We start from the raw sequence: 16,037 nt of genomic DNA, 5'->3' as shown, positions 1-16,037 counted from the left end.
TTTTACACAGCGAGTTGTTGTGAGGCAGAGGGGGAGATGAGGAGGATGTTTTTTACACAGCGAGTTGTTGAGGAGCAGAGGGGGAGATGAGGAGGATGTTTTTTACACAGCGAGTTGTTGTGAGGCAGAGGGGGAGATGAGGAGGATGTTTTTTACACAGCGAGTTGTTGTGAGGCAGAGGGGGAGATGAGGAGGATGTTTTTTACACAGCGAGTTGTTGTGAGGCAGAGGGGGAGATGAGGAGGATGTTTTTTACACAGCGAGTTGTTGTGAGGCAGAGGGGGAGATGAGGAGGATGTTTTTTACACAGCGAGTTGTTGTGAGGCAGAGGGGGAGTTGAGGAGAATGTTTTTTACACAGCGAGTTGTTGTGAGGCAGAGGGGGAGATGAGGAGGATGTTTTTTACACAGCGAGTTGTTGTGAGGCAGAGGGGGAGATGAGGAGGATGTTTTTTACACAGCGAGTTGTTGTGAGGCAGAGGGGGAGATGAGGAGGATGTTTTTTACACAGCGAGTTGTTGTGAAGCAGAGGGGGAGATGAGGAGGATGTTTTTTACACAGCGAGTTGTTGTGATCTGGAAGGTGCTGCCTGAAAGGGCGGTGGAAGCAGATTCAACAATAACTTTCAAAAGGGAACTGGATAAATAATTGGGGGCGATAAACTCACAGGGCTCTGGAGAAAGAGCAGCTGGAATACAGTTTATTGATAGATCACAGGAAGCAGGACCAATGTATAATTTATTATTTACATTCATTCGATCTCGGACAGTGCGTGTCATTGGCAATTATGAATTCAGCAACTTCAGCAATGGGATGAGAGAAGAGCTAGCTAAGGTAGACTGGGAGCAAATACTTTATGGTGAAACAGTTGAGGAACAGTGGAGAACCTTCCAAGTGATTTTTCACAGTGCCCAGCAAAGGGTTATACCAACAAAAAGGAGGGACGGTAAAAAGAGGGAAAATCGACCGTGGATATCTCAGGAAATAAGGGAGAGAATCAAATTGAAGGAAAAAGCATACAAAGTGGTAAAGATTAGTGGGAGACTAGAGGACTGGGAAATCTTTAGGGGGCAACAGAAAGCTACTAAAAAAGCTATAAAGAAGAGTAAGATAGATTATGAGAGTAAACTTGCTCAGAATATAAAAACAGATAGCAAAAGTTTCTACAAATATATAAAACAAAAAAGAGTGGCTCAGATAAATATTGGTCCTTTAGAGGATGAGAAGGGAGATTTAATAATGGGTGACGAAGAAATGGCTGAGGAACTGAACAGGTTTTTTGGGTCGGTCTTCACAGTGGAAGACACAAATAACATGCCAGTGACTGATGGAAATGAGGCTATGACAGGTGAGGATTGTTATCACCAAGGAGGTAGTGATAGGCAAGCTATTGGGGCTAAAGGTAGACAAGTCTCCTGGCTCTGTTGGAGTGCATACCAGAGTGCTAAAAGAGATGGCTAGGGAAATTGCAAATGCACTAGTGATAATTTACCAAAATTCACTAGACTCTGGGGTGGTCCCGGCGGATTGGAAATTAGCAAACGTGACACCACTGTTTAAAAAAGGAGGTAGGCAGAAAGCGGGTAATTATAGGCCAGTTAGCTTAACTTCGGTAGTAGGGAAGATGCTGGAATCTATCATCAAGGAAGAAATAGCGAGGCATCTGGATGGAGGGTATTAAAGAGCCAATCACATTTGTGCGGGACAGGAGTCACAAGGACTGCCATCAGTTTCCTTGTCTGAAGGACATTTGTTTTAATGATAATCCGACATTCTCATGGTCACTTTTACTGAAACTCAAATTTATTCAAATATTTATTGAAATCCAATTTGAATTTTTCATTTTCTACAAGGTGGGAGCTCAGGTTTCTGTGGAGGTAGCTCGATGGGCTGAATGGCCTCCTTCTGCTTCTATGCCTTATGATCGTATAGTATTATTCTAGTATTTGGAATATGTTCAAGAATATATAGTGCAATCATGTGAAAATCCTCAGAAAGTTAGTGAGTTATCCAACAATTTGAATTCAAATGCTGCCAGGACCCAACTTGCATTTGTACAGCACCAGTGCTGTACAGCTCAAAGCACCTCACAAGAATGTAAATCAGGCATGACTGCCACACTGAGCTATAAGGAGATATTGGGGCAGGTGACCAAAAGCTTGTACAAGGAGATGGGTTTAATGGGACATCTTTAAGGAGCAGAGAGAGGCAGAGAGAGTTGGCGAGGTTTGGGGAGGAGTTTAGGGGCCAGGCAGCTGAAGGTAATGAACAAAGAACAAAGAAAATTACAGCACAGGAACAGGCCCTTCGGCCCTCCCAGCCTGCGCCGATCCAGATCCTTTATCTAAACCTGTCACCTATTTTCCAAAGTTCTACTTCCCTCTGTTCCCCGCCCGTTCATATATCTGTCTAGATGCATCTTAAATGATGCTATCGTGCCCGCCTCTACCACCTCCGCTGGCAAAGCGTTCCAGGCACCCACCACCCTCTGCGTAAACAACTTTCCACGCACATCTCCCTTAAACTTTCCCCCTCTCACCTTGAAATCGTGACCCCTTGTAATTGACACCCCCACTCTTGGAAAAAGCTTGTTGCTGTCCACCCTGTCTGTACCTCTCATAATTTTGTAGACCTCAATCAGGTCCCCCCTCAACCTCCGTCTTTCCAACGAAAACAATCCTAATCTACTCAACCTTTCTTCATAGCGAGCACCCTCCACACCAGGCAACATCCTGGTGAACCTCCTCTGCACCCTCTCTAAAGCATCCACATCCTTCTGGTAATGTGGCGACCAGAACTGCACGCAGTATTCCAAATGTGGCCTAACCAAAGTCCTATACAACTGTAACATGACCTGCCGACACTTGTACTCAATATCCAGTCCGATGAAGGCAAGCATGCTGTATGCCTTCCTGACCACTCTATTGACCTGAGTTGCCACCTTCAGGGTACAATGGACCTGAACTCCCAGATCTCTCTGTACATCAATTTTCCCCAGGACTCTTCCATTGACCGTATAGTCCGCTCTTGAATTAGATCATCCAAAATGCATCACCTCGCATTTGTCTGGATTGAACTCCATCTGCCATTTCTCTGCCCAACTCTCCAATCTATCTATATTTTGCTGTATTCTCTGACAGTCCTCCTCGCTATCTGCAACTCCACCAATCTTAGTATCATCTGCAAACTTGCTAATCAGACCACCTATACCTTCGTCCAGATCATTTATGTATATCACAAACAACAGTGGTCCGAGCACGGATCCCTGTGGAACACCACTAGTCACCTTTCTCCATTTTGAGACACTCCCTTCCACCACTACTCTCTGTCCATCTAGCTAGTACACCCTGAACCCCATACGACTTCACTTTTTCCATCAACCTGCCATGGGAAACTTTATCAAACGCCTTACTGAAGTCCATGTATATGACATCTACAGCCCTTCCCTCATCAATTAACATTGTCACTTCCTCAAAGAATTCTATTAGGTTTGTAAGACATGACCTTCCCTGCACAAAACCATGCTGCCTATCACTGATAAGTCTATTTTCTTCCAAATGTGAATAGATCCTATCCCTCAGTATCTTCTCCAACAGTTTGCCTACCACTGACGTCAAGCTCAGTCTATAATGCCCTGGATTATCCCTGCTACCCTTCTTATAACAAAGGGACAACATTAGCAATTCTCTCAATCCTTCGGGACCTCACCCGTGCTCAAGGATGTTGCAAAGACATCTGTTATGGCCCCAGCTATTTCTTCCCTCAGTAACCTGGGATAGATCCCATCCGGACCTGGGGACTTGTCCACTTTAATGCCTTTTAGAATATCCAAAACTTCCCCCTTCCTTATGCCGACTTGACCTCGAGTATTTAAACATCCATCCCTAGCCTCAACATCCGTCATGTCCCTCTCCTTGGTGAATACCGATGCAAAGTACTCATTAAGAATCTCACCCATTTCCTCTGACTCCATTCATAAATTCCCTCTTTTGTCTTTGAGTGGGCCAATCCTTTCTCTAGTTACCCTCTTGCTCCTTATATACGAATAAAAGGCTTTGGGATTTTCCTTAACCCTGTTAGCCAAAGATATTTCATGACCCTTTTAGCCCTCTTTATTGCACGTTTGAGATTTGTCCTACTTCCCCGATATTCCTCCAAAGCTTCATCAGATTTAAGTCACCTAGATCTTATGTATGCTTCCTTTTTCATCTTAGCTAGTCTCACAATTCCACCCGTCATCCATGGTTCCCTAATCTTGCCATTTCTATCCCTCATTTTCACAGGGACATGTCTGTCCTGCACTCTAATCAACCTTTCCTTAAAAGACTCCCACATTTCAAATGTGGATTTACCCTTAAAGAGCTGCTCCCAATCCACATTCTCTCGCTCCTGCCGAATTTTGTTATACTTGGCCTTTCCCCAATTTAGCACTCTTCCTTTAGGACCACTCTCATCTTTGTCCATGAGTATTCTAAAACTTACGGAATTGTGATCGCTATTCCCAAAGTAATCACCGACTGAAACGTCAACCACCTGGCCGGGCTCATTCCCCAATACCAGGTCCAGTATGGCCCCTTCCCAAGTTGGACTATTTACATACTGCTCTAAAAAACTCTCCTGGATGCTCCTTACAAATTCTGCTCCATCTACACCTCCAACACTACATGAGTCCCATTCAATGTTGGGGAAGTTAAAATCTCCCATCACGACCACCCTATTGCTCCTACATTTTTCTATAATCTGTCTACATATTTGTACCTCTACTTCACACTCGCTTTTGGGAGGCCTGTAGTAAAGTCCCAACAATGTTACTGCACCCTTCCTATTTCTTAGCTCTACCCGTATTGCCTCAGTGCTCGAATCATCCATCGTGCCCTCCTTAATCACAGCTGTGATATCATCTCTGACCAGTAATGCAACTCCTCCACCCCTTTTACCTCCCTCTCTATTATTCCTGAAGCATCTATACCCTGGGATATTTAGTTGCCAGTCTTGCCCTTCCCTCAACCAAGTCTCAGTAATACCAATAACATCATATTCCCAGGTACTAATCCAAGCCCTAAGTTCATCTGCCTTACCTGCTCCACTTCTCGCATTGAAACAAATGCACCTCAGACCACCTGTCCCTTTGCGTTCATCATCTCTTCCCTGTCTACTCTTCCCCTTAGTCACATTGAGTTTATTATCTAGTACCTTACTGGCTTTAGTTGCTGCCTCTTTACTGACCTCTAACTTCCTAATCTGGTTCCCATCCCCCTGCCACATTAGTTTAAAACCTCCCCAACAGTGTTAGCAAAAGCACCCCCTAGGACATTGATTCCAGTCCTGCTCAGGTGTAGACCATCCGATTTGTAATGGTCCCACCGCCCCCAGAACCGGTTCCAATGTCCCAAAAATCTGAACCGCTCCCTCCTGCACCATCTCTCAAGCCACGTATTCATTCTGATTATTCTTGAATTTCTACTCTGACTGTCTCGTGGCACTGGTAGCAATCCTGAGATTACTACCTTTGAGGTCCTACTTTTTAACTTATGTCCTAACTCCCTAAATTCTGATCGTAGGACCTCATCCCGTTTTTTACATATATCGTTGGTGCCTATATGCACCACGACAACTGGCTGTTCACCCTCCCCCTTCAGTATGTCCTGCAGCCGATCTGAGACATCCCTGACCCGTGCACCCGGGAGGCAACATACCATTCGGGAGTCTCGTTTTCGCCTGTCTACTCCCCTTACGATTGAATCCCCTATGACTATAGCCCGGCCAGTCTTTTTCCCGCCCTTCTGTGCAGCAGAGCCAGCCACGGTGCCATGAGCCTGGCTATTACTGCATTCCCCTGGTGAGTCATCTCCCCCAACAGTATCCAAAACTGTATACCTGTTTAGGAGGGAGATGACCGCAGGAGACACCTGCACTGCCTTCCTGCTATTTCTCTGCCTTTTGGTCACCCATTCCCTGTCTCCCTCACCAATCTTAATCTGCCGTGTGACCAACTTACTGAACGTGCTATCCACGACCTCCTCAGCATCGCGGATGCTCCAAAGTGAGTCCATCTCACTTTGGTGGGAGATTAAAATCAGGGATGTTCCAGGGACAGAGCAAGAGGAGCACAGAGATCTGGGAGTGTTGTAGAGCTGGAGGGGCTGGGATATGGAGCGATTTGATGATGGAGATGTTGCTGGACTGGGAGCCAGTGTAGGTCAGTGAGCACAGGGGGTGATGGGTGAACGGGGCGTGGGACACACAGCAGAGTTTTGGAGGAGGTTTTGCAGAGGGAAGTTTGAAGACTCAGCTAACAGAATATTGGAATATTTAAGAAGGTGAGGGTTTAAGATTTAATATTTAAGAATCTGCCTGCAGATTCTGGTATTCTCCATTCGATTTATGAATTCCCAACATGGTTTGTTTGACTGTTTTAAAATCCAAGATTGTTTTAAAGATTGTTTTTCAATGTTTCTGTTCCAGGGGGATCCTGGTCCTTCAGGTGGTGCTGGGAAAGATGGTCCACCCGGTCTTCGCGGTTTCCCAGGAGAGAGGGGGCTTGCTGGAGCGATGGTAAAGTGAACTCTCCTGTCCGATGATAATTATGATGTAAAACTGCACACACAATATCGAAAGAAAACCTCCAACTCAGCACCGGAATAAGCAATGTGTGATCAGCGATAAATATCCGAGGGTAGAGACAGGCTGGCGGAATGGGCAGACAAGTGGCCATTGAAATTTAATGCAGAGAAATGTGAAATGAAATGAAATGAAAATCACTTATTGTTAGAAGTAGGCTTCAAATGAAGTGACTGTGAAAAGCCCCTAGTCGCCACATTCCGGCGCCTGTTCGGGGAGGCTGGTACGGGAATTGAACCGTGCTGCTGGCCTGCCTTGGTCTGCTTTCAAAGCCAGCGATTTAGCCCTGTGCTAAACCAGCCCGGCGAGGTGAAGTGGTTAATTTGGAAGGATGAGGAGAAGCAGCAATAAATCCAGAATAGAAATGGAAAGGGGATTGAGGAGCTGAAAGCTGGAGGGATGTGCACTGAAATGTTTGACGGTAACAGACCAAGTTGGTTATGAATAAAGCATTTGGGATTCTTGGCCTTGTCAATCGGAGTATTGAACACAAGAGTACATGAGTGATGCCAAAAGTTTACCAGCTGGGGGATTGTGTCTTATTCTGGGCCCCACACTTTAGGGAGGATGTCGAGGCCTTGGAGAGGGTGCGGAGGAGATTTACTGGAATGGGAGCAGGGATGTGGGATTTCAGTTAATGTGGAGAGACTGGAGAGGCTGGGATTGTTCTCCTTGGAGCAGAGAAGGTTCGGACGAGATTATCGAGGTGTTCAAAATCATGACACTGGGGATTTGAGGCGAGGAGAACGATTTTCACACTGAGAGGCCCCATGTGATCTGGAATGTATTATCTAAAAAGGTGACAGGGTCTGATTTCACCGCATCCCTCAACATATTCTGTAATTGAGACATTTGTCGGGCTAAAGGGGAAGAGGAGGAGATTGGGATTAATTGGAGAGCATTTTGACTATTTTCTAAACGGTGACAAAATTCATAATGCTGAAGTGCAAAGGGACTTGGGAGTCCTAGTCCAGGATTCTCTAAAGGTAAACTTGCAGGTTGAGTCCGTAATTAAGAAAGCAAATGCAATGTTGTCATTCATCTCAAGAGGCTTGGAATATAAACGCAGGGATGTACTTCTGAAGCTTTATAAAGCACTAGTTAGGCCCCATTTAGAATACTGTGAGCAATTTTGGGCCCCACACCTCAGGAAGGACATACTGGCACTGGAGCGGGTCCAGCGGAGATTCACACGGATGATCCCAGGAATGGTAGGCCTAACATACGATGAACGTCTGAGGATCCTGGGATTATATTCACTGGCGTTTAGGAGGTTGAGGGGAGATCTAATAGAAACTTACAAGATGATGAAGGCTTAGATAGGGTGGATGTAGGGAAGTTGTTTCCATTATCAGGGGAGACTAGGACCCGGGGGGCACAGCCTTAGAATAAAAGGGAGTCACTTTAGAACAGAGATGAGGAGAAATTTCTTCAGCCAGAGAGTGGTGGGTCTGTGGAATTCATTGCCACAGAGGGCGGTGGAGGCCGGGACTTGAGTGTCTTTAAGACAGAAGTTGATAAATTCTTGATTTCTCGAGGAATTAAGGGCTATGGAGAGAGAGAGGGTAAATGGAGTTGAAATCAGCCATGATTGAATGGTGGAGTGGACTCAATGGGCCGAATGGCCTTACTTCCACTCCTATGTCTTATGGTCTTATTGACGGAGACAGCGGAAGTTGAATGGCCTCATCCTGTACAGCAGAATGTTCTGGAATGTTCAGCATTGAGGATATGAAACAGACTTGTGCTTCCCAATGATGAAGAGATGGAAGGGGCCAAAATTCATCCCATTCCCGATCCAAGGGCTGAGTTAATAAACTCCAATCCCACAATGTGCCCGACTTGGAACTATTCCCATTGCGGCGAAAATCAGAAAACAGCAAAACCTCAACAGCAGCCTCGTCAATGGAACGCAATGGGGTGTGGAGCAAGACCAGCAGTATAACTCTGGTCACACTCAGTGACCAGCAGACCCTTCAGAGGAGGTGAGAGAGACCCTTCCGGTATCACACACTCACAGCCTGTAGGTATAACCCAGCTCGCACCCGCCCAGCTCACACCCGCCCAGCTCGCACCCGCCCAGCTCACACCCGCCCAGTATAACCCAGCTCGCACCCGCCCAGCTCACACCCGCCCAGCTCGCACCCGCCCAGCTCACACCCGCCCAGCTCACACCCGCCCAGCTCACACCCGCCCAGCTCGCACCCGCCCAGTATAACCCAGCTCACACCCGCCCAGCTCGCACCCGCCCAGCTCACACCCGCCCAGCTCGCACCCGCCCAGCTCACACCCGCCCAGTATAACCCAGCTCGCACCCGCCCAGCTCACACCCGCCCAGCTCGCACCCGCCCAGCTCACACCCGCCCAGCTCACACCCGCCCAGTATAACCCAGCTCGCACCCGCCCAGCTCACACCCGCCCAGCTCGCACCCGCCCAGCTCACACCCGCCCAGCTCACACCCGCCCAGCTCACACCCGCCCAGCTCGCACCCGCCCAGCTCGCACCCGCCCAGCTCACACACGCCCAGCTCGCACCCGCCCAGCTCACACCCGCCCAGCTCGCACCCGCCCAGCTCACACCCGCCCAGCTCACACCCGCCCAGCACGCACCCGCCCAGTATAACCCAGCTCACACCCGCCCAGCTCGCACCCGCCCAGCTCACACCCGCTCAGCTCACACCCGCCCAGCTCGCACCCGCCCAGTATAACCCAGCTCACACCCGCCCAGCTTGCACCCGCCCAGCTCACACCTGCCCAGCTCGCATCCACCCAGCTCACACCCACGCAGTATAACCCAGCTCACACCCGCCCAGCTCACACCCGCTCAGCTCGCAGCCGCCCAGCTCACACCCGCGCAGTATAACCCAGTTCGCACCCGCCCAGCTCACACCCGCGCAGTATAACCCAGCTCACACCCGCCAAGCTCACACCCACCCAGCTCACATCCACCCAGCTCACACCCGCGCAGTATAACCCAGCTCACACCCGCACAGTATAACCCAGTTCGCACCCGCCCAGCTCAAACCCGCACAGCTCACACCGACGCAGTATAACCCAGCTCACACCCGCCCAGCTCACACCCGCCCAGCTCACACCCGCTCAGCTCACACCCGCGCAGAATAACCCAGCTCACACCCGCCCAGCTCACACCCGCTCAGCTCGCATCCACCCAGCTCACACCCGCGCAGTATAACCCAGCTCACACCCGCCCAGCTCACACCCGCTCAGCTCGCACCCGCCCAGCTCACACCCACGCAGTATAACCCAGCTCACACCCGCCCAGCTCACACCCGCTCAGCTCGCAACCGCCCAGCTCACACCCGCGCAGTATAACCCAGCTCGCAACCGCCCAGCTCACACCCACGCTGTATAACCCAGCTCACACCCGCCCAGCTCGCACCCGCCCAGCTCACACACGCCTAGCTCGCACCCGCCCAGCTCACACCCGCTCAGTATAACCCAGCTCGCACCCGCCCAGCTCACACCCGCTCAGCTCACACCCGCGCAGTATAACCCAGCTCACACCCGCCCAGCTCTCACCCGCCCAGTATAACCCAGCTCACACCCGCCCAGCTCGCACCCGCCCAGCATAACCCAGCTCACACCCGCTCAGCTCACACCCGCGCAGTATAACCCAGCTGACACCCGCCCAGCTCACACCCGTACATTATAACCCAGCTCACACCCGCCCAGCTCGCACCCGCCCAGCTGACACCCACGCAGTTTAACCCAGCTCACACCCGCCCAGCTCACACCCGCCAAGCTCGCATCCACCCAGCTCACACCCACGCAGTATAACACAGCTCACACCCGCCCAGCTCACACCCGCCCAGCTCATACCCGTTCAGCTCGCAGCCGCCCAGCTCACACCCGCGCAGTATAACCCAGTTCGCACCCGCCCAGCTCACACCCGCGCTGTATAACCAAGCTCACACCCGCCCAGCTCACACCCACCCAGCTCGCATCCACCCAGCTCACACCCGCACAGTATAACCCAGCTCACACCCGCCCAGCTCACACCCACCCAGCTCGCATCCACCCAGCTCACACCCGCGCAGTATAACCCAGCTCACACCCGCCCAGCTCGCATCCACCCAGCTCACACCCACGCAGTATAACCCAGCTCACACCCACGCAGTATAGCCCAGCTCGCACACACCCAGCTCAAAGGCGCGCAGCTCACACCCACGCAGTATAACCCAGCTCACACCCGCCCAGCTCACACCCGCTCAGCTCACACCCGCGCAGTATAACCCAGCTCACACCTGCCCAGATCACACCCACGCAGTATAACCCAGCTCACACCCGCCCAGCTCACACCCGCGCAGCTCGCACCCGCCCAGCTCACACCCACGCAGTATAATCCAGCTCACACCTGCCCAGCACACACCCGCTCAGCTCGCAACCGCCCAGCTCACACCCGCGCAGTATAACCCAGCTCGCACCCGCCCTGCTCACACCCACGCAGGAGAACCCAGCTCAAACCCGCCCAGCTCGCACCCGCCCAGCTCACACCCGCCCAGCTCGCACCCGCCCAGCTCGCACCCGCTCAGTATAACCCAGCTCACACCCGCCCAGCTCGCACCCGCCCAGCTCACATCCGCCCAGCTCACACCCGCGCAGTATAACCCAGCTCGCACCCGCCCAGCTCACACCCGCTCAGTTCACACCCGCACAGTATAACCCAGCTCACACCCGCCCAGCTCGCACCCGCCCAGCTCACACCCACAAAGTATAACCCAGCTCACACCCGCCCAGCTCGCATCCACCCAGCTCGCACCCGCCCAGCTCACACCCGCTCAGCTCACACCCGCTCAGCTCACACCCGCCCAGTATAACTCAGCTCACACCCGCCCAGCTCGCATCCACCCAGCTCACACCCGCGCAGTATAACCCAGCTCACACCCGCCCAGCTCACACCTGCTCAGCTCGCACCCGCCCAGCTCACACCCGCCCAGTATAACCCAGCTCACACCCACGCAGCATAACCCAGCTCGCACACGCCCAGCTCACACCCGCCCAGCTCGCACCCGCCCAGCTCACACCCGCCCAGTATAACCCAGCTCGCACCCGCCCAGCTCACACCCGCCCAGCTCGCACCCGCCCAGCTCACACCCGCCCAGCTCACACCCGCCCAGCTCACACCCGCCCAGCTCGCACCCGCCCAGTATAACCCAGCTCACACCCGCCCAGCTCGCACCCGCCCAGCTCACACCCGCCCAGCTCGCACCCGCCCAGCTCACACCCGCCCAGTATAACCCAGCTCGCACCCGCCCAGCTCACACCCGCCCAGCTCGCACCCGCCCAGCTCACACCCGCCCAGCTCACACCCGCCCAGCTCGCACCCGCCCAGTATAACCCAGCTCACACCCGCCCAGCTTGCACCCGCCCAGCTCACACCTGCCCAGCTCGCATCCACCCAGCTCACACCCACGCAGTATAACCCAGCTCACACCCGCCCAGCTCACACCCGCTCAGCTCGCAGCCGCCCAGCTCACACCCGCGCAGTATAACCCAGTTCGCACCCGCCCAGCTCACACCCGCGCAGTATAACCCAGCTCACACCCGCCAAGCTCACACCCACCCAGCTCACATCCACCCAGCTCACACCCGCGCAGTATAACCCAGCTCACACCCGCACAGTATAACCCAGCTCGCACCCGCCCAGCTCAAACCCGCACAGCTCACACCGACGCAGTATAACCAAGCTCACACCCGCCCAGCTCACACCCGCCCAGCTCACACCCGCTCAGCTCACACCCGCGCAGTATAACCCAGCTCACACCCGCCCAGCTCACACCCGCTCAGCTCGCATCCACCCAGCTCACACCCGCGCAGTGTAACCCAGCTCACACCCGCCCAGCTCACACCCGCTCAGCTCGCACCCGCCCAGCTCACACCCACACAGTATAACCCAGCTCACACCCGCCCAGCTCACACCCGCTCAGCTCGCAACCGCCCAGCTCACACCCGCGCAGTATAACCCAGCTCGCAACCGCCCAGCTCACACCCACGCTGTATAACCCAGCTCACACCCGCCCAGCTCGCACCCGCCCAGCTCACACCCACCTAGCTCGCACCCGCCCAGCTCACACCCGCTCAGTATAACCCAGCTCGCACCCGCCCAGCTCACACCCGCTCAGCTCACACCCGCGCAGTATAACCCAGCTCACACCCGCCCAGCTCGCACCCGCCCAGTATAACCCAGCTCACACCCGCCCAGCTCTCACCCGCCCAGTATAACCCAGCTCACACCCGCCCAGCTCGCACCCGCCCAGTATAACCCAGCTCACACCCGCACAGCTCACACCCGCGCAGTATAACCCAGCTCACACCCGCCCAGCTCACACCCGCCAAGCTCGCATCCACCCAGCTCACACCCACGCAGTATAACACAGCTCACACCCGCCCAGCTCACACCCGCCCAGCTCATACCCGTTCAGCTCGCAGCCGCCCAGCTCACACCCGCGCAGTATAACCCAGTTCGCACCCGCCCAGCTCACACCCGCGCTGTATAACCAAGCTCACACCCGCCCAGCTCACAACCACCCAGCTCGCATCCACCCAGCTCACACCCGCACAGTATAACCCAGCTCACACCCGCCCAGCTCACACCCACCCAGCTCGCATCCACCCAGCTCACACCCGCGCAGTATAACCCAGCTCACACCCGCCCAGCTCGCATCCACCCAGCTCACACCCACGCAGTATAACCCAGCTCACACCCACGCAGTATAGCCCAGCTCGCACACACCCAGCTCAAAGGCGCGCAGCTCACACCCACGCAGTATAACCCAGCTCACACCCGCCCAGCTCACACCCGCTCAGCTCACACCCGCGCAGTATAACCCAGCTCACACCTGCCCAGATCACACCCACGCAGTATAACCCAGCTCACACCCGCCCAGCTCACACCCGCGCAGCTCGCACCCGCCCAGCTCACACCCACGCAGTATAATCCAGCTCACACCTGCCCAGCACACACCCGCTCAGCTCGCAACCGCCCAGCTCACACCCGCGCAGTATAACCCAGCTCGCACCCGCCCTGCTCACACCCACGCAGGAGAACCCAGCTCACACCCGCCCAGCTCGCACCCGCCCAGCTCACACCCGCCCAGCTCGCACCCGCCCAGCTCGCACCCGCTCAGTATAACCCAGCTCACACCCGCCCAGCTCGCACCCGCCCAGCTCACATCCGCCCAGTTCACACCCGCGCAGTATAACCCAGCTCACACCCGCCCAGCTCGCACCCGCCCAGCTCACACCCACAAAGTATAACCCAGCTCACACCCGCCCAGCTCGCATCCACCCAGCTCACTCCCGCCCAGCTCGCATCCACCCAGCTCGCACCCGCCCAGCTCACACCCGCTCAGCTCACACCCGCTCAGCTCACACCCGCCCAGTATAACTCAGCTCACACCCGCCCAGCTCGCATCCACCCAGCTCACACCCGCGCAGTATAACCCAGCTCACACCCGCCCAGCTCACACCTGCTCAGCTCGCACCCGCCCAGCTCACACCCGCCCAGTATAACCCAGCTCACACCCACGCAGCATAACCCAGCTCGCACACGCCCAGTATAACCCAGCTCACACCCGCTCAGCTCACATCCGCCCAGTATAACCCAGCTCACACCCGCCCAGTATAACCCAGCTCACACCCACGCAGCATAACCCAGCTCACACCCGCCCAGTATAACCCAGCTCACACCCGCTCAGCTTGCACCCACCCAGTATAACCCAACTCACACCCACGCAGCATAACCCAGCTCGCACACGCCCAGTATAACCCAGCTCACACCCGCTCAGCTCGCATCCGCCCAGTATAACCCAGCTCACACCCGCCCAGCTCACACCCACGCAGTATAACCCAGCTCACACCCGCCCAGCTCGCACCCGCCCAGTATAACCCAGCTCACACCTGCTCAGCTCGCACCCACGCAGTATAACCCAGCTCACACCCGCCCAGCTCACACCCGCCCAGCTCGCACCCGCCTAGCTCACACCCGCTCAGTATAACCCAGCTCACACCCGCCCAGCTCGCACCCGCCCAGCTCACACCCGCTCAGCTCACACCCGCGCAGTATAACCCAGCTCACACCCGCTCAGCTTGCACTCGCCCAGCTCACACCCACGAAGTATAACCCAGCTCACACCCGCCCAGCTCGCATCCACCCAGCTCACACCCGCCCAGCTCGCATCCACCCAGCTCACACCCGCCCAGCTCGCATCCACCCAGCTCACACCCACGCAGTATAACCCAGCTCACACCCGCCCAGCTCGCATCCACCCAGCTCACACCCACGCAGTATAACTCAGCTCACACCCGCCCAGCTCGCATCCACCCAGCTCACACCCACCCAGCTCACACCCGCTCAGCTCGCACCCGCCCAGCTCACACCCGCCCAGTATAACCCAGCTCACACCCGCCCAGCTCGCATCCATCCAGCTCACACCCACGCAGCATAACCCAGCTCACACCCGCCCAGTATAACCCAGCTCACACCCGCCCAGCTCGCATCCATCCAGCTCACACCCACGCAGCATAACCCAGCTCAAACCCGCCCAGTATAACCCAGCTCACACCCGCCCAGTATAACCCAGCTCACACCCACCCAGCTCGCATCCACCCAGCTCACACCCGCCCAGTATAACCCAGCTCACACCTGCTCAGCTCACACCCGCCCAGTATAACCCAGCTCACACCCGCCCAGCTCGCACCCGCCCAGTATAACCCAGCTCACACCTGCTCAGCTCACACCCGCCCAGTATAACCCAGCTCACACCCGCCTAGCTCGCATCCACCCAGCTCACACCCGCGCAGTATAACCCAGCTCACACCCGCCCAGCTCGCATCCACCCAGCTCACACCCACGCAGTATAACCCAGCTCACACCCGCCCAGCTCGCATCCACCCAGCTCACACCCACGCAGTATAACTCAGCTCACACCCGCCCAGCTCGCATCCACCCAGCTCACACCCACCCAGCTCACACCCGCTCAGCTCGCACCCGCCCAGCTCACACCCGCCCAGTATAACCCAGCTCACACCCGCCCAGCTCGCATCCATCCAGCTCACACCCACGCAGCATAACCCAGCTCACACCCGCCCAGTATAACCCAGCTCACACCCGCCCAGCTCGCATCCATCCAGCTCACACCCACGCAGCATAACCCAGCTCAAACCCGCCCAGTATAACCCAGCTCACACCCGCCCAGTATAACCCAGCTCACACCCGCCCAGCTCGCATCCACCCAGCTCACACCCGCCCAGTATAACCCAGCTCACACCTGCTCAGCTCACACCCGCCCAGTATAACCCAGCTCACACCCGCCCAGCTCGCACCCGCCCAGTATAACCCAGCTCACACCAGCCCAGCTCACACCCACGCAGTATAACCCAGCTCAAACCCGCCCA

The 16,037-nt window shown here is 55.0% G+C and overlaps 1 protein-coding gene across 1 annotated transcript in view; it reads left to right on the top strand.

Annotated features, from left to right (window-relative positions):
* col11a1a (collagen, type XI, alpha 1a) overlaps nucleotides 1-16,037 on the top strand; it is a 1,142,395-nt gene that overhangs the window by 781,278 nt on the left and 345,080 nt on the right. Inside the window, 1 exon segment of the mRNA XM_072510277.1 lies at nucleotides 6,465-6,554. Coding sequence (XP_072366378.1) covers nucleotides 6,465-6,554 — 90 coding nt within the window.

Source organism: Scyliorhinus torazame, chromosome 7 (assembly GCF_047496885.1).
Source record: "Scyliorhinus torazame isolate Kashiwa2021f chromosome 7, sScyTor2.1, whole genome shotgun sequence".
Lineage (NCBI taxonomy): Eukaryota > Metazoa > Chordata > Chondrichthyes > Carcharhiniformes > Scyliorhinidae > Scyliorhinus > Scyliorhinus torazame.
This window is presented reverse-complemented; position numbering and strand designations above follow the sequence as displayed.